At 40.3% G+C, this 26421-nt stretch overlaps 1 protein-coding gene across 6 annotated transcripts in view; it reads right to left on the minus strand.

Moving 5' to 3' along the window:
* RNF144B (ring finger protein 144B) overlaps positions 1-26421 on the minus strand; it is a 141669-nt gene that overhangs the window by 43119 nt on the left and 72129 nt on the right. For 3 of the 6 annotated variants that reach the window (XM_043908438.1, XM_043908443.1, XM_043908437.1), the window contains exons 2-3: positions 19781-19875; positions 18518-18721 (exon numbers count right to left, since the gene is read on the minus strand). In XM_043908438.1, coding sequence (XP_043764373.1) covers positions 18518-18721; positions 19781-19816 — 240 coding nt within the window. In that variant the 5' untranslated portion in view covers positions 19817-19875. The remainder of the gene's footprint in view (positions 1-18517; positions 18722-19780; positions 19876-26421) is intronic. The other 3 variants (XM_043908441.1, XM_043908440.1, XM_043908439.1) reach the window with 1 other exon arrangement.

The raw sequence follows: 26421 nt of genomic DNA on the forward strand, positions 1-26421 counted from the left end.
GTTTGCCCAAGTTCATGTATTATACATATGTATATATGTTTTATATGTACATATGTTTTATTGAGCTATAACTCACATGCCATATAATTTGCCCATTTAATGGCTTTTAGTCAGTTGGACTTTTAATATAATCACAAAGTTGTAAAACTAACATAGCAATTTTAGAATATTTCATAATCCTAAAAGAAACCCCAAGCCAATTAGTAGTCACTCTCCATTCCCCCCCAAAACCTCCCATCCTGGATTTAGTAAACTGCCAGTCTACCTTCTCTCTCTGTGGATTTGCCTGTTCTGGATATTTCACATAAGAGGAATCACACAATATGTGGTCCTTTGTGACTGGCTTCTTTCAATAGTAGATCATTTCTTTTAAGTATACACTTAGGAGTAGATGTGGTATGATACTGAATAACTCTATGCTTGTCTCTTGAAGAACTGCTAGATTATTTTCCAAAGCAGTTGCATCACTTTACATTCCTACCAGCAGTAGGAGGGTCCAATTTTCTTCAAATCCTCACCAGAATTTGTTATTGTCTTTTTTTATCCTAGCTATTCTAACCTGTGTAAAGAGGTATCTCACTGTGGTTTTTATTTGCATTTCTCTGATGGCAAATGATTTTGAGGACTTCTTCATCTGCTTACTGGTAATTTGGACATCTTCTCTGGAGAAATGTCTATTCAGATCCTTTGCCCATTTTTGTGTTTTTATTGAGTTTTAAGAGTTCTTTATTCTACATATGCCCCTTATCAGATATGACTTGCAAATGCTTTCTTGCATTCTGAAGGTTATCTTTTCACTTGCTGGGTGGTGTCCACTGAAGTATAAAGGTATTTAATTTTGATAGTCTAATTTTTTTTTCTTTTGTTCATCCTTTGTCTAAGCCAAAGTCATTAAATTTTTCTATTTTCTGTATTTTCTTCTAAAAGCTTTTTGGTTTTAGCTCTTAAATTAGGTCTATAATCCATTTTGAGTTACTGTTTTCACCTGTGAGGAAGCAGTCCATCTTCACTCTTTTGCAAATGGATATCCAGTTATCTAAGCACCATTTGTTGAAAAACTATTCTGTCCCCTTTGAATTGCCTTGGCACCCCTGATTAAAAGCAACTGACAAAATGTGAATTTACTTCTGGACTTTCAGTTCTATTCTATTGATCTGTCTGTCCTTTTGATGGTATCACACAGTTTTGATTACGATAGCACTACAATAAGTTTGAAAGCAGGAAGTGAGTTCTCCCAACTTTATGCTTCTTTTTCAAAATTATTTTGACCATTCTAGGTCCATCAAATTTCCATATGCATTTTAAGATCAGCGTGTCAATTTCTGCCAAGAAGACAGTTGAGATTTCGATAGGAACTGTGCTGACTCTGTAGATCCATTTGGGGAGTACTGTCATTTTTAATAATAGTAAGTCTTCTAATCCACGAACATGGGGTATCTATTTAGTCTTTTTTAATTTCTTTCAACAACATTTTGTAGTTTCAGGGTATAAACTTTGTACTTTTTTTGTTAAATTTATCTCCAAGGATTAATATGTTATTCCTTTTGATTTTAAGTAGAAAGGTTGTCTTAATGCCATGATCATATTATTCTTTGCCAGTGTATAGAAATACAGTGGATTTTTGTATTTTACATTCTGAAACCTTGCTAAACTAGCATCAGTATATTTAAACTCTCAAAATGATTTCAATGTGCAACCAAGTCAGAACAACTAGGTTCAACACCATCTATGCCCTCAAGTCTAATGAAGGAAAACATGTCTATCATTATCGCCTTTACATCATTTGGAAAATTCAGAGGCATGATCTCCATAGGAAGGAAGGACTCCTTTCTAATCAACATCTTCATAAAGAATACAAGGGGCTTCCCAGGTTGTGCCAGTGTTAAAGAACCTGACTGCCAATGCAGGGGACATAAAAGACCCAGGCTCGATCCCTGGATTGGGAAGATCCCCTGAAGAAGAGCTTGCAACCCATTCCAGCACTCCTGCCTGGAGAATCCTACGGACAGAGGAGCCTGGCAGGTTATTCAGACTCGGGTCACAAAGAGTCGGACAAGACTGAAGCAACTTAGCACACAAGCATGCATCAACTAGTCCCAGAAGAAACAGTAAGGGAAGTTTAAAGGGGAAATTGTATATGCAAATTTTAAGTACCTATGAAAATTTAAAGTATCTTGAAATATTTTACCCTAAAATAGTGCTGTTCCTTTTTCTTGAAAAGGGTACTAAGTAAGATCTACCCTGTATGTCTGAGAACAGTCATTCAATATAGGAGATTAAATCTGGGCCCCAGTCAAAAGTACCTCCAGTTCCCACCAGGCAAGAGTGATCAAACGCTTCTATCTTTATCTCAAGTGATCATGAAACATCTAAATTAAGAAACTTAGTGACAGTAATAGCTCTGAAGAGAAATCCATTGGAAACGCCGCAGTCCTGTCCAGTCCTCACGATGAAGCCAATTAAATCTGCTAAACTGGAAGAGCGTTTCAAGTCAGAGCGGGGAGCAGGCACCGGGAGCATAAAGACCTGCTTCCAACAGGAGTGACTCAATAACTCTTCCGTTGACCTTTCTGAAGTCTTCCCTTTGGTCTCACCTGTGCTGCCTTATTGAACAGAGGGAGGCCCCAATTCTGATACTAGTTCCAAAGAGATCTATCTGTGCCAGGTGCTACCTTAAGACACAGTACACTCAGAAAAGCAACCAACAGTTCCAGAGGAAAAAACAAAAACAAGAAAGCCTGCCAAGTTTGCATCCTTCCATTTCCTCCAAAGAACCATTAGACCTCAGAACCGCCAGCCCTCAGCTGGCCCCAAGGCCCCGGGCAACAGGGCCAGGTCAGGCAGTGAGAATATAAGCACATCCCAGATGAAACATGGGTGGATTCCACTGAACTCATTTATCACTTTCTTCCTCCTCGGCCTGTGCCCCTGTAGAGTCCCAGTTTGAACTCTCAAGCAGCTCTGACTCTCTCAGAATGCACACGAGGTCTCAGCAACACAGAAAGGAAAAAAAAAAAAACCCCAATTATTAAAGGGTCAAGAAGCTCCTTTGGCCACGATGTAAGGCTGTGCAAATTATCTGCATACAATACAACCGTTCAACCAACCTAAGTAAATAACTGGAGAATGCAGGGCTTACATTCTACTAGAGAATTCAGTGTATTAGAACCACACCATACAAAGCGTAAAAGGGTCAATGGACATATAGATATGTGACAAAGCAGGGAGTGTAAAAAGCTAACGTTAGAATCTGAGAGGTGGTGGGAATATAGATACTCACTGTTGAAATTCTTTCATCTTTGTTGTATGTTTGAAAAATTTCATAACAAACATGTACAATTTTTTAAACTAAAAAGAGAAGTGCCATTCAACTAAATTTCAGCTATTAATGTTCCTTAAAGCAGGAATTATGTGTGTTATATTTTATATAAGACTCCAATATCTGTATTAGTATTTAAATCAGTGTTTGAGGAGTCTATAGCAAAATTAAGTCTTATTAATTAAGATTAATGGGTATAACATCAACGCACAATTATCTAAATTTTGAAATTTTTAAAAAGAATATTTACACTGGGTAAATGAGAAAATGAAGCTAATTTATTGTCAACTCCGTTTTTTTTCTACAGGATATAATCTATAAGGCCAGCGTGCATAACTCACATCAATGACCCAGAAGCTGAACAACAGTGATGCTGTTAGCTTCCTCAAGAGGATACTCTTTCTCTACACGGAGTGATGGTTAGGAATTAGGTATCCTCGCTCTCGAACTATGATGCTGGCGAAGACTCTTAAGAGTTCCTTGGGCAGCAAGGTGATCTAACCAGTCAGTCCTAAAGGAAATCAGTCCTGAATATTCATTGGAAGGACTGGTGCTGAAGCTGAAGCTCCAATACTTTGGCCACCTGATACAAAGAGCTGACTCATTGGAAAAGATCCAGATTCTGGGAAAGATGGAAGGCAGGAACAGAAGGGGATGACAGAGGATGAGATGGTTGGATGGCATCACCAACTCAATGGACATGAGTTTGAGCGAGCTCTGAGAGATGGTGAAGGACAGAGGAAGCCTGGCGTGCTGCAGTTCATGGGGTCACAAAGAGTTGGACATGACTGACAGACTGAAAAACAATCCTCCGTTTAGTAACAGACCTACTTAGTTGCCTTAGGCAAACTTCCTCCTTGGCTAGAAGGAGAATTTATCAGATTTAAGAAACTTGAACTCTGTAAAAGTTGGACAAAGACCCACAGTGGCTAGACTGAAGATAGCAATCTTGTTTTATTCAAAATTAACTTGAAATGATCTTAGTCAATTATCCATAGCAAAATCAGAATGTCTAGCTACATATAAATTAGATGGTAACAAAATTGCAACTATTCTCACCTCATAATTTTCCCTTAAGACTTTATTCTGCAAACATGTGAATCTCTGACATTTCCTAAACAGCAAGTGTCTAGAACCAGGAGGGTTTCATGTGCTGCCTTTTTTTTTTTAATTGCTACAATTTGAACCAGTCTTCCTTTTTCTTCTCTTAGGCTTACATAGGCCTACATAGCTAAGACTGCTTTGACTCTCTTGTTAAATTCTAATCTAGTTACTATCCTTGAACTGCCTCTTTCCAAATGCTCTAAGTTAGCACCATATTCTACCAAATTAGACTATCAAAGCAAAGATCACAAGTCAAAGCCACATAACCAGTTATTTCAGAAATGTCTGTCAGTGGTCACAAAAGAGCCAGAAGGAGCATATTATTTCATAGCACGAGACAGGGAGCGACTGACATGTGCTTCACCCAGGGTGCTCTGCAAAATACCCTGGACCAGGGCATCAGAACCTGCTGGAGAAGGAACTGAAACAGCTCGCTGGGCCCCACCCTCAGAGTTTCTGATTCAGTAAGTCTAGGGTGGGGGCTCAAGAATTTATCATTCTAACAGGTTCACAGCTGCTGCTGATGCTGCTAGTCTGAGGACCAGCGGCCTAGAACTGAAATATTCATTACACGAGAGGCAGGAGAAGATGACGATGGGAATGAGAGTATTTGTCAAGCTCCTGTGATAGCTGTGGAGTGCGTCTAAAAATTATCTTATTTAATCTTCACAGCAATTCTGAGATGGTATTATTCCCACTTCACACAGAGCAGTTCGGTAACTTATCCTCCCACGTTCCCATGACTGGTAAATACAGGAATTGAGATTTAAGCCAAAGCCTGATGGAGACACCATCCTTGCTTGCATCCCCCCAATCTCACCATGATTTCCATGTTATTAGAATGAAAGCATGAGAAAATACTAGAACCTTTAACAAACTGAAAATACTCCTATATTGTTTCCTCTGGAGATTATCAATCCCATAAACCATAAAGTTTTTTAAAGACTAGACACCATTCCATATTACAAATGATCTGTATTTCACACAGTACCCAGGAAAGCAAATATTACAGCTATAAAATTTTTTCCCAGTTGCAGGAACGATCTTTTTGCTTTAGTGCCTCATTCATTAATTACCCTCAGCACCCAGGAATCACTTGGAAACAACTAGAAGACTAACATTCTCTAGGGAACACTAGTAACTCCACAAGCAAGATGCAGGAGGAAGGTGAAAGAACACCCATTTTTGAACTAAGTAGTCTGGGCTTGAACTCAGTTTCAGCATCTGAATATATACTTAGTGCACTTGAAGCTTCCAGGTCTTTGTAAACCAAAGCTATTAAACTCTAAGCCCTTAGTTTCCTCAAATAACTTGCCTGGGGTTACAGAGTTGAAAGTTTATAGCATCCCTCAATCACTTCAACCTGGGGCTATGGCCACCAGTCAGATTAGGCATGTCCATTTTGGTCTCTGGAATCCCTTGAGTTTTTTAAAATCATTTGCTATTTACATCTTCTTTAAAATAACCTTTTATGTACATTAAAAAAAAAAAGCTGTCAGTTTTGCCTTATAAAGATACTGTCCAGTTTTAGAAACTTTTAGGGTCATAAAAACCTAATACGGGCCTCATCCATTATTCATGCTAACAAAATTTAGAGAGTACATACAATGTGCTAGGCAGTATGTTATATATTTTCACAGATTGTTTCTTGTCTCATCCAAGCTACCCTATGATTCAGGAACGAAGACTATGGATCTTGGGCAAGCAACTTAATTCTGCACTGGTTTCTTGATCTGTAAACTGCAGGGAAAGAGGAAATGGGGGGAAATAGTTCTCTTGCTATTGCAAGAGAACACATATTTCCAGGTGGCATAGTGGTAAAGAATCCGCCTGCCAATGCAGGAGACGCAAGAGATGTAGGTATGATCCCTGGGTGGGGAAGATCCCCTGGAGGAGAGCGTGGCAACCCACTTCATTACTCTTGCCTGGAAAATTTCAGGACAGAGGAGCCTGGCAAGTCCATGGGGTCACAAAGAGTCAGATACAACGGAGCACACATGCACGCATGCACACACACACACACACACACACACACACAACCTAGTAGGTACTCACATGCTCCTGCTTGTCCTTCCTAGATTTCTTTTTTAAAGGGAAATAGAGGGCCAAAAAGATTGAATGAAAATCCTACATTCATGTGGCTAACAAACACACATGCTTTCCAGAAGAGGTGAACCAAAAGGACCTCCCTACTGGGGATGGGAAATGATTCGAAACCATTGAGGCTTTCAGTTAACATAGAGCTATCTATTTCCGTAAAACAGGGCACTGAGTGTGTCCAGCCTGATTCCAAGAGGTCCAATGTGCATCTGAAATCCACATCGTAACCAATCTTTTATTAACTTAAATGTTCAGAAAATGGTGTTTTAGAGGTCACAACTGTTTCAGCTGTCACTTGTCTAAACTGTTTTGTTTCTTTTCCTACTTAGTAACGTCTTGTCACTGAACATAGAGTGTGTGTGTGTGTGTGTGTGTGATATCACATCTTTCATCACCTTAGGACCACTACTGTGTTACATTTTCTTTCATTCATGTCTCCTATGTGTATACTTTTCCAGACAAGGCCCATTGATATAACCTGATAGTACCATGAATACTAACGTGTAAAATCAGTTAAAACTGTCATGGCATTGGACAAGCCATCCATTTTTTTAGAGACAGATTTATGAAATGAGTTTATTTTGCTGCAATTAACTTCCTCCTTTAAAAAAGGAAGCCTAGAGTAAACTATGAAACATGTTTTTTTCACATCAGATTAGAGAAGATGATAATTTCGAAAAAATACCCAGAATGTCAAAGAAAGGGTTTTTTTCTACACCATTGGTGGGAATGTAAACAGGCCTAACAGTCTGGAAAGGCAATGTGGCAGCACATGATGATTTAAAATGCACATTCCTTTTGATTCGGCAATTCCACTTCTAGAAATTCATCTTAGCTATAATTTCACATTTATGTAAGTACAAAAATGTTCATTTCTTAAGAGCAAAAACTAGCCCATCATTAGTAGGGGCTAGTTAGATAAAATTTTGATATAGTCATACCACAGAACATAATGCAATACTTGAAAATGAAGGGAGATTTTTATACTCTTACACTGAAACATGTCCACAAAACACTAGGTTAAATTTATTTTTAAAAAAAGAGTTACAGATCCCATTTCTCTATTAAGTGATGTCTATGAATATATATCCATCCATGTATTTCTATAAGGACTTCCCTGTAGCTCAAACTGTAAAGAATCTGTCAACAATGCAGGAGACCCAGGTTTGATCCCTAGGTCGGGAAGATCCTCTGGAGAAGGGAATGGCAATCCACTCCAGTATTCTTGCCTGGAGAATCCCATAGACAGAGAAGCCTGGAGGGCTACAGTTCAGGGGTCGCAAAGAGTTGGACACGACTAAGTGACTAACACTTATGTATTTCTGTATTATTAACACAGAGAAGGAGTCTAAAAGAGGGTACAGGTGAACTGTTCATATCATCAATACTTCGAAAGATTTTCTGTTTTAAAGTCAGTACATGTTAACACTTAAGATTAGAAATTGGTCTTTAATTTTAAAAGGAGAAAACAAAAATGGAATAGGAGAGAAGACAATAAAAGCTACTGAGATGTCACCGTATTTCTAGTAATTAAATTCTCTACCCCCATCAGCATATAGGAAGCTGATCACCACAATCTCTGCATTGGGCTGAGGTCTCAATCTAAGACTGAAAGCCATTCTGAATTGACAAGTGAAGAGAAGAGAGAATTCAGCCAAACAGCTTTTTTTTCTCACTCTTCTGCTGGGGGCCTTCATTTGCCTGTTGGCTTCCTATTTCTATGCAGATAAACGAGGAACAAAAATCTTCCATGTGTCATCCTGCAATTACTGCAAATGCTGAGGAAGTACTTGAAGTTAATTGGAATACCACCTGGAGCTGGCACAGTTGCCCCTCCTCATCCTAGAATTTTTAGAAATGGGCAGTTGGGTGAATGATTTGCTTGGGATGGCTGAGTGCGGCTCAAAACATGAACATACAAATCCCTCCCCCCAAAAAAACTGTTACACTAACAAACAGGCAACTATGGTATATATACTTTATGGGCTTTAAAATGGAGATATTTTTAATGACCGATTTGGGTCATTATAAAGATGAAAAGTGAAAGTACTTGGAATGACACCTCGCCCTAAGTTGGATAAATGCTTGCTGCTGCTATTATGACAATAACAATGATGATTAATGATACTTAGCTGCTTTCCTGCATTTCACCCCTCGGTGAATTTCAAGTCCAGGTGGGACAAATGACAATATACCATCTTTTCATAACCTTCTCTGTGAAAAAGAAATTAAATCTCGTTCCATATTCTAGAACTACCCTCTACCCTGATACCACATGGTTTTCTAAGAGAAAGCAGAAAAGCCTGAAGTGCTTGTTCAACCAATGATCAAAGTCAAGAATGTTGTGCAAATGAAGCTTGCTCCAAAAGAACTGTGTCAACCAAAGCAGGGGAGGGGGGAACAAATTGATTAATATTCCCACATTGGGCAGAGCACTGTGCGTGAATTTTTAATGAGTAACCTTTTTCTTGTCCTCTAACAGACAGATAACCTTCATTCAAATAATACAGGGCCAGTGAGTAGGAAAAAAATTAGATTTCAACCAATTTTATTCTAAGGAACAGAACTCATACTAATAGGCTAGAATTTATAAAGAGCCAGTCGTGTGTGCTCAATTGTGTCCAACTCTTTGCGACCCCATGGACTGTAACCCACCAGGCTCCCTTGTCCATGGGATTTCCCAAGCAAGCATATTAGAGTGGGTTGCCACTTCCTTCTCCAATAATTTATTTAGAAACAGGCTTCAACTCAATGCAGAAGAAAAACAGAGTTTAGAATTAGAATTTCTAATCACTGACTAGCCGGTGTTATTGCTTGTCTCAATCCTGATGTTTTCAAGCAAAATCTAGATGATTATAGCAAAGGCAGTAGAACTTCACATGCCCGCTGGAGTCCAGGTACTGTACTCTGTGCTTTATCTAGATTATTTACTGCAATCTCTAACCTTAAAGGTTATAGATTTATTATTTTCCCTATAGTATATAAAAGAAAATGAAGACTCAGACTACCCAAAGACATAAATGGCTAGCACCTGCTGGTCCAATCCACTACCATTTCTGGCCTGGATTATCATGAATGTGTTAGTCACTCAGTCATGTCCAATTTAGAGACCCTGTGGACTGTAGCCCACCAGGCCCCTATGTCCATGGCATTCTCCAGGCAAAATTACTGGAGTGGATTGCCATTTCCTTCTCCAGGGGATCTTCCCGACCCCAGGTCTCCTGAATTGTAGGCAGATTCTTTACCTTCTGAGCCACCAGGGAAGCCTTCTAAGAGTTTCCATGCTTCTACCCTGCCCCTGTAGGCTGCCCAGGTGGCACAGTGGTAAAGAATCCGCCTGCCAATGCAGGAGATGCAAGAGACTTGGGTTCCATCCCTGGGTGAGGAAAATCCCCTGAAGAAGGAAATGGCAACCCACTTCATCTTCTGTGCAGCTGGCCGGGTAAGTGTGACAGTTAATTTTATGTGTAACTTGACTCAACCACAGGATAGCCGGGTATTTGGTTAAACATTATTTCTAGGTGTGTCTGTGAGGGTGTTTCCAGATGAGATTAGCATCTGAATCGGTAGACTCAGTAGTTTCCCACGTTCTCCAGGTCTTTGCCTACATACAGCCATCCCTCTGCCTCCATGGGGTGGGTTAGTTTCAGGACCCCCGGGAAGATAACAAAATCTGCAGATGCTTGAGTCCCTTATATAATACGGCATAGTACTGTTGACCCGCTGTACCCTTGCGTTTTGCATCTGCAGAATACAGAACACTGACTATAACACAGTCAGTGAGACTTTCCTGACCACCTAAGGTAAAATAGAAACACCCTCTCCTTTCACTTTCCCTATCCCCCTCCCCTTGCTCTGTCTTCGGAGCCCATATCATCATCTGACTTCTGTACTTACTTGTTTTTGTCTGTGCCTTTCTCTGACATGTGACTTCTCTAAAAAACCAGACCCTAATCTGATTACTCACTACGGAATCTTCACCATCAGAATGATGCATGACACAATAAACCTGTGTTGAATAAAGCCCAGACAACCAGATTTGACATCTAGTCTCCTGAATGTCAAGCCATTTTCTGGCATTCAGGAAAAGAACTTCTTCCATCAGAAGGGTGGGGGACTGAGTCTAAGGTGCCTTCCAATTCCAGGACTGTGATGCCAAGACACCATCATTAGGGACTTACAAATAAGGTTCTCTTTGCTGCTCTTTCCTCCGACTACATTTTACCACTCTCCTTGAATAAGGACGTGGTAACCATTAGGCAATGGATGAGATCATAGGTCCAGAAAGCCACCTCCCCCTTGCGTCATCTCTAATCCATTTCTCAGGCTGCTACACTTTTGCTCTTAACTCTCAGATGCTATCTGACCTGCAGTTGCTCAGCTGTCAGTAGAAAAGCAGAGTACCAAAATTTGTGCTTTTAAACCAGCAGCTTACCTGACAGACACAAAAGTCATCATAGTTCTATCATTAAAACTCTAAACAAGCGTAAGCAGCAAGTATATTGAAGTCATTTGCAAACAAAGACAAATTCACCGACTCACTGTCGATCATCCAAGATAATAAAATTAAGGGCGAGCATAAAACCAACGTTGCCAAGTCCATATAGTTTAGTACCAGAAACCAACAGAGCCAGAGCCAGACAGGGTGCTGACCTGGCAGAATTTACTTCTGCCTACTTAATACTAGAAGAAGACAAGGGAATCCAGAGAGCTAGGGATTTTTAAAGCATCAGGAAAGGCTGGCAGGTCGTATGACCAGAAGAGTCATACTAAGTCACTTCAGTCATGTCCGACTCTGTGCAACCCTATGGACTGTAGCCTTCCAGGCTCCTCTGTCCATGGGGATTCTCCAGGCAAGAAAACTGGAGTGGGTTGCTGTGCCCGCCTCCAAGGATCTTCCTGACCCAGGGATTGAAACTGTATCTTTTATATCTCCGGCCATGGGGTGTCTCTTAAATCTCCTGCTTGTCCATGGGATTCTCCAGGCAAGAATACTGGAGTGGGTTGCCATGCCCTCCTCCGGGGGATCTTCCCAACCCAGGGATCAAACTCACATCTCTTACCTTCTGCATTGGCAGGTGGGTTCTTTATCACTAGCACCACCTGGGAAGGCCAGAAGAGGGGAAGGAAAATTGTTCTAAAACACTGCTGGAGTAAGATGCCTCGTTATTTCCTACAGTTCCATAGAATTCGCAATAAAAGATGTTTAAAATGATACTAAATGTATCAAGACAATAAATAATGCCATTATGATATTCTTATTGGGGGTTAGCAGCTCTTAACAGTATTCATAGTTTGAGACACTCTTCCATGTGAATCTTTTGCATCCACCAGAAATGCATTCTTCTTTTCACTTTCCAAGTTCTACTGGGTTTTTGTTTCTCGTCTAAGTTCTACTTGCAGGTCTTCAGTTGAAACATCCAGCCAGGAGCCACTCTTTGGACAAACCCAAAAGAGAAACTTCTCTTTCTCAATCCTAACTTCTCGTCTGTGGGTGTTACAGAATAGCAGTGAGTTGAAATCACCTATATACCCACCTCTTTATAAAAGGCTAATGAGGAAGCGAGTCAAGTCTTTACAGGATCCCTTCCTCTAAAACATTTCTGAAAAACAGAACAGCTCAGCATCCTGACAGAACTTAGGAAACAGAGGATTAATAACGTTACTTTACCAGGGGCTTGGGGCTGTGCTAACTGCTCTACAGGGATTCTCTCTCTTTTTTTAAGATTTTTTTTTCACATGGACCATTTTAAAAGTCCTTATTAAATCTGTTACCATATTGCTTTTGTTTTATGTTTTGGTTTTTTTGGCCATGAGGCATGTTGGATCTTAGCTCCACAACCAGGGATCGAACCCACACTTCCTGCATCAAAAGGTGAAGTCTTAACCACTGGACCACCAGGGAAGTCCCCGGGGATTCTCCTTGGATGCTCCCTATAACACTCCAAGATAGGTACTACCATCCACTACCCTCCCTTCCATGCTACAGGTGAAAAGCTAAGTTTTATAGAAGCCAAAGAATTTGCCTAAAGTCATACACAGTAAACAGCAAAGCCCAAACATGAGCCTGGGTCTTCCTAGCTCTGTATCTGCACTTTAACCACCATGCATGGGACACTGGAAGGGAGGGATGGAGGTGGGAGCAGAAAAATGACCTTCCCTTCTCTTTATGCAGATATCGGTTTGAATCCAGGAAAGAACCACTATTAGTTTTTTGCTTCATTTGAAGGTGCTAAGTAGCTTCAGTCATGTCTGACTCTTTGCAGTCCTAGGGAGCATAACCCACCAGACTCTTCTGTCCATGGGGATTCTCCATGCAAGAATACTGGAGTGGGTTGCCATGCCCCCCTCCAGAGGATCTTCCCAACCCAGGGATTGAACCCATGTCTCTTGCATCTCCTGCATTGGCAGGCAGGTTCTTTACCACTAGCACCACTGGGAAGCCCTACACACAGTACACAGTCGATGTGGGTGCACATATGTGTACGTATGTACTCAGAAACACACACACATGCATGCATGCACACACAGCAAATCTTCCAAACTGTCAGTGTCTCCCAGGCCATATGTGGGCTTTGCTTAAAGGTCACCCAGCAGGCCCCAAGGAAAAGAAGGGCTTGGTCTAAAGAGCTTTATATTTCCTCTCGCTTTTTTCAACACTGGAAAATCCATTTGGCTCTGAGAAATGAATAGTAAAAGGAGCTCTAACTACTTAGGGCCAACAAAATGTAATGGAAAAAAGGCAAGAATATGGCTGGACTTTATTTTCTTTTTGCTCAGCACATCCTGTCTTTAATCTGAATGGTAAATAGGCCATGCCAACATACCAACTCTTTTCAGGTGAAATAATCTAGGTTATAAAAACAAGCAACAACTGTGTTTTCATTATTCTTTAATTCATGGCTGACAGAAATAACTTCCAAAATAAATGAGAGAGGCAAATATTGCTCACAAGGGAGCAACCCACAAATTTTCCCTCCTTTGATAACCGATTTTGGTGAAATTTTTTTTTCCTTTCACTTGAATTATAATTGTGTGGTATTATCTGAAAGAGTGTGTTGCAAAAGCTAGGGAAGGGGCATTTAAATCTTTTTATTTGCATTATTTAAATCCACAAGGGGAGGGGAGAGAGAGACTTTTTCCATATTATTAGTTAGTGGACTAACATCCCTAAGATATTTGTCCTTTAAGTTCAACAAGCAATCCTTGTTGATGCTTGGTATAAACCAACACAATACTATAAAGCAATTATCCTTCAATTAAAAAGAAATAAATTTTTTAAAAAAACTTTAAGAAAAAAAAAAAGAACAAGTAATCTTGCAACACCTCTCTCTGTAACCCCACAGCATCAACCTCTTTGGCTGCATGATACACCTAAATGATTCATGACCTCAGTCATGCCAATGAGAGCCCCACCCATTTTTGTCCTGGATATTTAGCTTCACTTCCTTTATACAATATTTTCTTCTCTATGCTAAATCTGAGCAAAAAGTCTAACAGAAACTATCTTCCCAAACAGAACATGGTAAAGCTTCCTTTTAACAAGAAACTAGATACATCAAAGGATTATTTGAAGCAACATCTGTCACATTCCTTTCTCTGGATGTCATTAAATCAAGAACTACCTCCAAAAAAAAAAAGAACAACCTCCATTGAATAAGTTAAAGCAATATTCTTCCATGCACTGGCTGTGGGGAAATTAATAGGTATTCCACTTAAAAAAAGGAGGGGGTAGCATTGGCAGAACAGAAATACTTCATCAGAAGTTCAACTGCGTCCCCTTGCTTTCTTTCTAATCACAGGTTTCACAGAGTCTCTAAAATGCAAACATGCATCGCAAGCCTCCGAGAGAGGAATAGAAAATACATCCACATCCAAGCTAATCTGACTCTGAAACACTTTATGCAAGGATCCTCTCTCACAGAGCTGGAGGTTCGCAGAACACATGTGGGTTGGGGAGCAGCTACTCACGCCAGATCTGAGCTGGCTAACAGCCAATGGGCAAGTCAGACATCTCATCTCTGTCCATTCTGCTCTCCCCAAGCATACGGATCACAATGCTTCTTAGGGGAAACAAGACAAGGATAGAATGGAGCAAAGTTCACTGAAATGGTGAAAATACAGCACCGTACCTAGAAGGAGAACCATTACATGCAAACATTCCTCTCAAGAGAGGGGCAAGAGGGAGCTCTCTTAGCAAGACCATACTAAATACATCATATGCACAAGAAGGCTTTCCCAGCCAATAACTGGGAAAATGTCATCCAATCATACCTAAAATTGGGAATTAGGAGTATATGGTTTATTTTAAGATGTCACAGGCTTCTTTTCAGCCTTGAAAACACAAAACACATTTAATATCTTTAATCTGAATGCAAATCAAAATCCGGCAGGATCAGACACATTTTAAACTAGTATTTTTAACTGGTTTTTAACATCAGTAACCCTTAGACACATTTTTTAACCGGTTTTTAAAAAGAAGAAAGAAATAGAGCTCTATCAAAAAAAAAGTTAGACTAGTATCTCAGGTGAAGTATTTCAGGTATGAATTGCAAATTTATAGACACTAGTGTAATCAGACACGTGTACTGGTTGTGCTCACTCAGTCATGCCTGACCCCTTTGCGACCCCAAGAACTGCAACCCACCAGGCTACTCTGTCCCTGGGATCTCCCAGGCAAGAATACTGGAGTGGGTTGCCATTTCCTTCTCCACAGGATCTTCCTGACCCAGGGATCAAAGCCACGTCTCCTATATTACAGGCAGATTCTTTACCCCTGATCCACCAGAGAAGCCCGATAGAGCTGACTATTTTGATAGATCACATTGGGAAGCCAGGGGAGGTTCATATTTATGGCTATGTAGAGTTCCCAAGTCACAAGCCATCTGACCTTCTGCTTTTGCATACACCCCAACAATGGGGATGTATGGATCTAGATGACAGAATAATCTAATTGTATTAACCCCCTACTCCCAAACTGCTGAAGGAGAAATAAGCACTAGTTGTGCGGTCTTCAACTGGGATCTTAGATCTACGGAAACAATAATACACTGGCGTCAGTTCCTTGTGAATATGAAACACGGCCTTTGTGTGTGTGTGTGTGCACTCTTTGTCCAACACTGATGCACAAATTTGACGTCTGCTCTATGAGATCTCTGAAAAAGTGAATCCCATATCCTGCTTTTAAACAGTAACTTTCAGACAAAAATTTCCATTCTGGCTTTAACCAAACGTTGCTTCTGACTCATTTGTTTCAAGGATTAGCAAGGGTCTGAAAGCAACGTGAGAAAGTCAAAGAAAATAATTTTGAAGCACAAGACTCTGAAACAAAGCAAGACCAAAGGAAACTGAAGCTGCCCCGTGATGACAAGGCCATTTCCTCACTTCCTGTAAAGCAACTCACACTGACAAGATGAGGAAGAACCAGGACAAACACCCTTTTAAACTAAGGATGGATTAAGAGTCGACTAGGAAAAGTTGGGCATCTACTTAAACTAAGCTGGGCATCTCGGCCTGGTAGAGGTAGGGCCTGATGCCTAAATTACAATAATCACCATTTGTTTTTGCTTTGGGAGGCCTTGAATGGTCTGATGGTTAATATTTATTATACAATGAACGTAATAATCACCGAACAACAAGTTTTACAAGTGAAATTTGCTCAGTTGTGTCCAACTCTTTGTGACCCCATGGACGATACAGTCCCTGGAATTCTCTAGGCCAGAATACTGGAGTGAGTAGCCTTTCCCTTCTCCAGGGGATCTCCCCAACCCAGGGATCAAACCCAGGTCTCCCACATTGCAAGCAGATTCTTTACCAGCTGAGCCACAAGGGAAGCCCAATCACCAGACAAATGTGGGTTTGATACCCCTGACTTGTGAGGGAAATTTTTTTCAAATTTGTGCATCAATGTTGAGTAAAGAATACACATATACACTTACTGAAGCCTCCTCCTGTCTACCCAATTATCACTGAAAACCCTGGCCCCATACCCCTAACCTCCTGCTCTTTTTTTCTAAGCCCCTATTTCCCACCACTCTATAGGTAACTTACCTATTTATTATACTTACTATTTATCATGTAACTCCTTTGATAGAATATAAGATCCTAAGAGCAAAGAACTCTGCTGGGTTTTGTTTTAAGTGCTACATCCCAGTGCCTAGAACAATTCCCAGGACAAAGATGCTGCTTACTAGACACCTAGATACCTGTTGAATGAAGGGATAAATGACACTATTCTTTGCCATCTTTGGATGCTACAGTTCACAACAAAAGGAAAGGATTTTACTCGCTTTCCCTTTTTACCTAAGAATTATTCCAAGCTTTCCCTCTACTCTAATCTTCAATCCAAAAGAATTTAAGAAAACTTATATAAACTAGCTGGAAAATGTGTCACGTTAGTTGAATAAACTTAGAAAAAAAGAGATGGGGTAAAATTTATTTCACCTTAACTATCTTTTTAAGCATGCTTAGAGAAATGCCTTTTTATAAATTATTCTAGAACTTGCTAAATAATTCCTTTCTTCTCACTCCCCTTGATTTGAGCACTGACCACTGTAACTAAACTGGTCAATTTCCCTCACAAGTCAAGGCTATTAAATCTACATTTGTCTGGTGATTATTACATTTACTGTATAATAAATATTAGCCATTGGACCATACAAGGCCCCTTCCCAAAGCAAAGATAAATGGTGATTATTGTAATTTAGGCATCAGGCCCTCACCCCACCATGCTGAGATGCCCAGCACTCTTCCAAGTTGACTCTTAATCCATCCTTAGTTTAAAAGGGTAGCTGATTCAGCTATAGCAATAATAAAATGTGATATCATGTTTTCCAGGGGGGGGGAAAGGGTTGCTGATTCAAACACACAGGAGAGAGGTGAGTGCGTAAAGAGAAGAAAGATCATTCAGTTCTGGGTCTATGAAGACAGGCCCAGAGAAGCTATATCTTACTACGTTTTCAATTTTTTATGAAAAATTTACCGTGATTTGAAATTTCCCAAAGGGCGATACAAACAAAAATGTGTTGAGGCCAGGTGTGGCCCAAGGGCATCAGCTTACAGTCTTTTGTTTAAAGCCTCAGGTCAGACAGCACTGCCGTCAGAAGCCCCCTCCCACTCCTAAGGCAGGTGAGGGTCTCCTGTGGCGTGCGGCGTCAAGCCACCCCGGATTCCACCAAACCCCTGTCCAGTTCCTTCAACATGTCCATCTTTTCTGTGGGGAGCTCTCACTAGCACACAGTAAGAGCTCCAAAAGTGCTTGAAGAAATGAAAATCTGAACACGATCACCTGGTTCATACTTCTAGAAGTCCCATGGAACCCATCAGTCCTATCTTTATTCTTTAACCATTGGGTCCACAGGGTCGCAAAGAGTCAGACACGACTGAAAATACTTTGCACATCCTTTAACCAACCAACCTTCAGGGCTGCATGCCATCAAGGGCACCGGCACGGATACCAAAGTGTCAAACTAAAAGAGACAAGCCCACCCCTGAAGATCTATAGGGTGATATCTATTATGAGGAATAAGCAAAATTCAGAATATTGTGAAAACGGAAAAAAAATTAAAAAGCAGATTTGACAAAGTAAAACATTTGCATACTGTGTGCTTTGTAGGAGATGAAAGAAAATTCAGCAAATTGCTACCTGATTTCTCCATCATTCAAAACACCTGATGAGCTTTTTAGATGGTAAATTAAGCCAAGTTAAAAATGTCTCTATTTTGTTCCTTAGCTAGAGTGTTAAGAACAGAAAGGCACAGCTTACGCAACCAATAATTAAATTTCATACACATGTTACACTTTGCCTAAACCCCAGCAACTATCAGACTTAGCATTCAAAACAGTATTTGGAATCATATCCAAACATGGAATTGCTCTTCCAAGCAGGATCATAGGGTAGTCTGGCTTCTCCTGAGCCACAGAAATATCTCCTACACGTTTACAATTTTTCCCTTCATACTTTTTCATATGATGAAAGCATCAAGGAAAACTTACAGCTGTGCAAAAGATGCATCGGCATTCCTGGAGCGTGGTCATCTTGTCCAGAGACTGTTCACACAGGCAGAGTTTGCAAGTGACGAGGGGCGCCAGAGCCAGGTCTCCAGGCGCGGGATTCTCGGCGGCTGTCATGGTCAGACAGTGGAGCCTTCCCACTGAGCCCATCAGCTGGTCCTCAGCCTCCTTCAGTCTCCTCAATCCCTATGGGAAGGCCCAAAGCAGAAAATATCCATTGATACAGCTATTGTTTAACCAGCACATCTGGGCGCAGCACATCCTCCCCCTCAGTGATCTAAGCCTAAAGCGAGTGCATTTCTGAGAACCATGGGCTAGCCACCTTGGCAAGCTATCCCTGGAGTTCTGAAATGTAAGGTGACCTCACTGCCCTGACTCACATCAAGTGATCTATGGAAATCAAAATACTAAGAACAGACACACCATTTCGGAATGGCATTGCTATGATCAATTCAACAGACTCAAAAAACACTTAGAACATCATTCAAAAAGTTAAACACATAATTGCCATATGATCCAGCAACTTCACTTCTGGGTGAACACCCAAAAGAATTGAAAGCAGGGACTCAAACAGATACGTGCACACCCATATTTACAGTAGCATTATTCACAACAGTCAAAAGGTAGAAAGAAACAATCCAAATGCCCATCAATGAATGAATGAATGAACCAAATGTGTTATAAACATACAATGGGATACTATTTAGCTTTAAGAAGGAAAGATAATCCGACACTGCTACAACATGGATGAACCTTAGAGACATTATGCTAAGGGAAATAGGTCAGACACAAAAGGGCAAATATTGTATGATTTCATTTATATGAGGTACCTTAGAGCAGTCAACTTCACAGAGACAGAAAGTAGAAAGGTGATTATTACCAAGAGCTGGAGGAAGGGCAAATGGAGAGTCATGACTTAGTGAGTGCAGAGTTTCTGGAATGATGAAAAAGTTCTGGAAATAGACAGTATGATGGTTGTACAACCTTTTGAATGTTGTGTTTATAATGTCACTGAATTATACGTTAAATGGTTGGAATGGTAAATTTTGTTTTGCATATTCTAGCCCAACAAAAATTTTTTTCAACATGGTATCAGTGTTGTGTTCCTCCACACGCATTGCTTTACTTAATCTCTTACAACCGCAATGATCATTTCCTTCACTTTACAGATGAATTGAGGTCCTGAGAAGCTGTGCAACCTGCCAAAGGTCTCAGAGTTTATACACAACACAGCAAAACTCAAACCTCTATCTTCTGAGGCCAAGTCCAGCGCTGTCCCATTACACCAGAACTGCCTCACTGATGGATATTATGTGGAGAGATGGAGCAAGGAGAGACGGCTATAAGGGGAAAGAGAGAGGGGAAAAAAAGATGGAAGGAGACCTGAATTTCATGACTACAACTATCATAAGATCACTGAAATTGTACAAGAATAAAATCTGTCTCTACATGTAGCATGACTATAGGAAAGGATATTTCTACACCAAAAAACAAAAATTATAATGGAAGCCCTTCCATTAGATTTTTATTCATAATATCTTTAAGAGGTTAAGATCATTGTGAAAATAATTCTCCTACATTTTCATAGTTTATATCACATCAAGAAATTTCATTTCTGATTAAATAAAAGCAAAATCTTTAAGTTCTTACTATTTTAAAAGAGTATGAGTGCTTAGTCAATCAGTCACATCTGACTCTTTGTGACGCAATGGACTGTAGCTCTCCAGGCTCCTCTGTCCATGGGGATTCTCCAGGCAAGAATACTGGGTGGGTTGCCAAACCCTCCTCCTTAAACAAGTATGGGCAATTCTGATAAATTTGGCCACAAAAATAATTATATCCTCTCCTTCCAGAAGATCCAGACTCTCTTTCTCCCAATTTTCAGGCAAAAGAAATTAATTTACATATTCAGCACTTGTTACACAGCCTCACAGTGGCTTAAGTCTCATTATATTAGTATGAAAGTACTAAAATAAGGGAGTGAAAAACAGACTGAATTAGATAGAAAATCTATGAGATCTAATTGCACTAACCTTCTTAGTGTCATATTAGAAAGAGTCAGCAGATTCTAACTCTAGTAACCTGAAGTGTTTAAGGTTTATCACCTATTCCTTGAGAAGTAATAGAAGATCTGATTAAAAATAAATTAAAAAGGAAGCTAATGAATGATTGGCTTCCAATTCGATAGGTATTTCTTGGGAAAAGACCAATATGGCTCAAGACACCACGCTCTTATTCAATTAACTATTGGTGATCTATTATTCAAGAGCAAATTAAATTCAAAACAACCTGCACATCAAATTCAGGATTTTGGAGTTAAAAACAACAAAACCTCTTTAGGGTCAATTACAGGTAAAGGTGAATGATTTTACTTCTCTCCTGTCCCCAGGTTATGTTTACACAGCTACTACATGTTTTCTTCTCAAGACTTCCTCGTTGATAACACACATCATCTTACCAACAACCTATTTTCATCTGTCTTTTCCCAACACTGCTCATACAACACATTCTGAATTAGTTTTCCCCTCAAAAAGAGAAATCCCAAGTCACAGGGCAAGAAGAAATGTAGCCAGCAAATGCTTCCTGAGTACGGAAGATGGGAAATGACACAGACCAGAAACATCCCACACCACAAATGTCAATTACACCAACAGCCTGTTTGGAGAAAGCTGTTGAGAATAGATAAATCCTGTTGTTACAAACCCAACAAGAAACCTAGGTGTTCTTCAAGAAAGTCTTTCATTTCTCACAGCCTCAAACTATGCTATTTTTTAGAAGGAGACACGGAACAGGCCAATGTACTTGAAAAACGAAGACACAATGGGATACCTCTTAGAGGTTATGTCTTCAAAACAGTCTTCTTTTAAAGGCAGGGTGAGAAGTTGTATGAAATCAAGGCCATCTGAAATTTAATCTTGTCTCTTGCCATATATATAAGGTTTTACTCCACAGTTTGTGAGTAACATGCCTATGGGTTATGAAATCAAAGTTGTAAAAATAGAAAAATACTTAACACCTCCAAAAGTTTCCTCCTGTCCCCTTTATTTATTATTGTTGTGTTTGTGTGTGCTCTCTGTGTCTGTGATTAAGAGGAGTTAACATACTATCTATCCTTGGCAAATTTTTCAATATGCACCTCAATTGTTAACTATAGGCATAATGCAGTTCCATAGGTATATATTTAGTTACTTAGTTCTCCACTATATACATTAAATATGTAGTTTTTGGTCTGTCAATCACACCTCAGTAAAGTGACTTAAAATTTAATATATATAAATTTAAAATATGTGTATTATATGTATATATATAAAGTTTTTTAAAACATAAAAAGTTCTTACAAAGCAGAGACTTATTTTGTTATGAAAAAAAAAAAAATTCCAAGCATTCCAACCAAGGCAGAACTTGTGACTGAGACAGAGGAAAGAAGGCACATATTTCATCTCTTTGAGATGTGAACAATCCAAAACAATTCATCAAAAAGAAGTGATTTATTTTTCTGTGTACAATAACCTCAGTTCCCCAAAGTGACGACTTTCAAACAGTTATAAAGCAATGGAATTTTATAAAAACAAAACCTTAAGTACTGGGCCACTGGATAAAAGAGAATTTGTAGACGAGTGCTCCTTGAAGCAATACCGGGAAGACCCCAGCCAGGCGCCCTTGACCTTTTCCCCAGCAGTCTTCCTGGCACCATCACTGAAGCTGCAGGCTTCACCAGGCATGGTTCAAAAACCTGCCTTTTGATTTCCACTCTGGGCAAAACTAGTAATGAATGTTTGAGAAATGAATGACTCATAGTTGCACTCCATAGAAAAAGAATACCTAACAAGAAATCTTTTCACCATTGAGTTATTAGAAATTGAGCTCTTCAAGCAATAATCAGGAGAATCCCAAAGTCCTCTAAATGTATCTCCCCTACACTTGAGATGTCTGTGAATAACTCCAAGATGTTCTAGTGTTTCTTCATCTATGTCTTAATAAGATCCACTGGTCTCCACTTAGAGAACAAACTTATGGTTGCCAGGGGGAAGGATGGAGGAAGGGATAATCAGGGAGTTTGGGATGGTCATGTACACACTGCTGCATTTAAAATGGATAACCAACAAGGACCTCCGGGATAGCACAGGGAACTCTGCTCAACGTTATGTGGCAGCCTGGATGGGAGGGGATTTGGGGGAGAAAGGATACATGTATACGTATGGCTGAGTCACTTGGCTGTTCACCTGAAACTATCACAACATTGGTTGTTAATCGGCTATACCCCAACACAAAATAAAAAGTCAACAACAAAAAGTGATTCACTGGTCTCCATAACATGAAACCACCCCTGGCAGAACTCACTCCCAGAAGCCTGGCGTGCTGCAGTCCATGGGGTCGCAAAGAGTCAGACATGCCTTGGCAACCGAACAACAGCAATAACAAATGGCCTGAGGCACAGAGGGGACGGCCAGGGGATGACTGACCCTCTCAGGGAACATCCTCGTGGTACCCTGACACACACACTCCCTCCAGGTTCCAGGAGTCTTCCCTCCAGAGAGCCCATAACTCACTGTCTTGCTCAACCTGTTTTGCCTCATACTTCACATTTTACCCAAAATAAGAAAGTGACTTGCACATTCTACCCTCCAGCTTGATTTAAGACGGTAACAATTATAATTACTTTTACAGTTATTGCATACAAGTGTGACTGAGCTTCTTCTTGGATGCTAAGAACCCAATGAGAAAAGAATCTGGGTAGAGAACCTAAGAGTCAAGACGGAAAAAAGAGAAAAACCTGACAAGCTGACTTCACGTTCAAATGTTCTGAAGTTGGGAGCAAGGTTGAGGTTGGACCGGGGAGGGCAGGCTTCACCCAGATTGTAGACGTCTCACCTGCTTAACTGTAAGGAGCCACACAACACAACAGACTGGGCAAGGAAGGAAAGTGTCAGTCGCCAGTCATGTCCGACTCTTGGTGAACCCACGGACTGTGAATTGCCCAGGCTCTCTCCAGGCAAGAATACTGGAGCAGGTTGTCATTTCCTCCTCCAAGGGATCTTCCTGACCCAGGGATCGAACCCGGGTCCTGCATTGAGGGGAGATTCTTTACCGTCTGAGCCACCAGGGAAGCAAGGAAGGAAAGCCACTCTAAAACATCTGATTTTGCAATAAATAGCCAGGAAAGGGGAATCAGCAGTGCTAGCTACTCTCTGAGTGTCTCCTGCACTACAAAGCATTCATTATATGAGAAGTAACTACCTTTTGATAGGAAAGAACAGGAAAGTCACTTTTTCCCTCCTGTGTTTTCATTAGAATTGCCAAAGAAAGGAATACTTCAGAAACTGGGCTGGAAAACTCAGGATGTATAAGGAATTTTCATATTCTGCTGGCCGCCTGAAAAAGCAATCTGCTCCAAAAAATGCAGTGGGTGAGAGAGCCAACTTTCAAAGTATTTTTAACTAATGTAGTTTATGTCTGTTTCACTACCCCAAATCATAGCTGTTATTCCTCTGTGCAAAAAGATAATGTGATTGGAGAGGATACTGTTTTACTAGGAGACTCATCTGGTTATTTAGGAATTTTTCCACCATCTGCAAAGACTGTAAGACTCAGATAAACTGGTAAAGCACAAGATTAAAGGGACAAAGAGAAAAAGAAAGCTAACACAACCAAAGGGCTGGATATTACTGGTGTAATAGAAACATTAACTTATGTAAAAATCCAGCTGATCTATAGTGAAGGGTCTTAATTCCGGGCCATTCTAAGAAAGTCTAAGACTAAACAAGACAAGACACATGAGAGCTGTCAAAATGTTGGCGTGCCAATGCAAGATCCTGAGTCGTCCCTGAAAAGCATTCATAAAAGATACGAATGCTTTACAGTGAGAGGGAGCTGACAAAAGGAAGCATTTTCAGGAAGGGGAGGTGGTGGGGAAGGTGGGGCTGAAGTGCTTGCTACCTGTATCATGGAGAGAGATTCTGAGGAAGCCAATACTGCAGCACAGCAGGAAGGAACAATCATCCAAAGGCCCCATTTCTGTCTTGTTAGGAAAGCCCTCTCGATATCAACTAAGACTGACATGTCAGGCAACCAGCTCAACACGATCTGAAAATTAGTATTGTGTTGACCTTGGCATTTCTATCCAATGCAATGATTAATTTCACTGCTGGCTCATGTTCTCAACAAAAGCTATTAGTGACTCAAATGGTACTGACTGAATCTAATAAAGTGCTGACTATCATCGGCCATTGGCCATTTGCTGAAGTTTTACCCTAAATACAGCCTGGAATGGAAGGTAGATCAGAAGGCTGGTAGAGTAGCAAGGGCTATAGATACTGGTGGTAAGTGGGGCAAGGATTTATGTGGATCTCCATACTAACCAGTCTTGTGATTCTCCTCCCTTCTTGCATCTTTGACCCACTCTCTGGCCATTCAGGGACTAGATGAATCCATGCACAACCAGTAATATCAGAAAAACAGTTCTAATACATGCCTTGAGAGGGCAAGAATAAATGGGAAGACTCACTAGTAATCACAAAAATGTAATTACTCAAGTATATTTTATATCTGCTTTCTAAAAGGATAATGCTCAAGACCATTAAGTAGATACATCACATATAAGATACTTTAACAGGGCTTCCCACGTGGCTCAGTAGTAAAGAATCCGCCTGCCAATGCAGGAGACGTGGATTCAATCCCTGAGTCAGGAAGATCCCCTGGAGAAGAAAATGGCAACCCATTCTAGTATTCTTGCCAGGAAAATCCCATGGACAGAGGAGCCTGGCAGGCTACAGTGCATGGGGTTACAAAGAGCTGGACACAGCTCCGTGACTGAGCACCACACACATTACACATAAGATACTTTAATCATTAGTTGAAAACAGCAGCAAAGATTAGAGACTATTCTGTAATATGCTATCCCTAGGTATCTGTGGGGATTGGTTCCAGGACCCCTGGAATCTGAGAATTTTGGTATCTGCCAGGGGATACCAAATTTCTTTATATGAAAAGGCCTGGTACCATTGGTCCTCCACACCCATGTCTCCACATCTGCAGGTTCTGCCAACCACAATGCAGGACCCACCAGTAGGAAGGGCTGACTGTATAAACAAACCCAAGAAATGCTTAATTCTTAGAGACCATAGGTAACCTACTCGGGCTTCGTGAGATGGTGGCATTGTTGCCAAACAGTTTATCACTGTGATAGGAAAGGGAACTTCTGTTCTCTTCACCTACCGTTTCACAGCATCCTTCAGGGGAAACCAAGAAATGAAAAAATATTCAGTTTAAAATTCTTCAGTTTTAACATCTTCATCTCAACAGGTTCCAGGACAGTAATAAGATGATAACTCTAGCTTGGAGACCTGGGTTTTTTTTCTAAAAATGGAACTGATATACAAATATATCTCTATTAATTTTTTTGTGTGGATGAAAAGGCCAGATACATCCTTAGGAAGGAAACCCTAAATATTATCAAAAACTGTTTTCTATGTAGTCTCTTTGCTATCTGAAATTATGTAAGGAATGAAGTACATTACCTTAATAAGATCTATTTTCCTAACTGTATTGAGATATCATTGAGAAAAAATTGTGTAACTTTAAGGTATAAAACCCAATGATTTGCTATAGATATGTTTCGCAAAGTGAGTACCACAATAAGGTTAGTTAACACCTCCATCACCTCGGTTACCAGTAATCAGATCTAATTTTTACATTTTTGCTACATGCATGATATATAGGAGAACTATATGGAAAGAGATATGAGGTCATGACCAACAAAATACATGATATTGTGATACGCTCACTCTAAACCTTATGGAGTACAGGACATCTGCGAGGTCAAGTTTTAACATTTGCAAAATGCCTCTCCTTCTGAAAAGTACATTTATTTTTTTTCTTGCTTTCTT

This window comes from Cervus elaphus, chromosome 7 (assembly GCF_910594005.1).
Source record: "Cervus elaphus chromosome 7, mCerEla1.1, whole genome shotgun sequence".
Classification (NCBI taxonomy): Eukaryota; Metazoa; Chordata; class Mammalia; order Artiodactyla; family Cervidae; genus Cervus; species Cervus elaphus.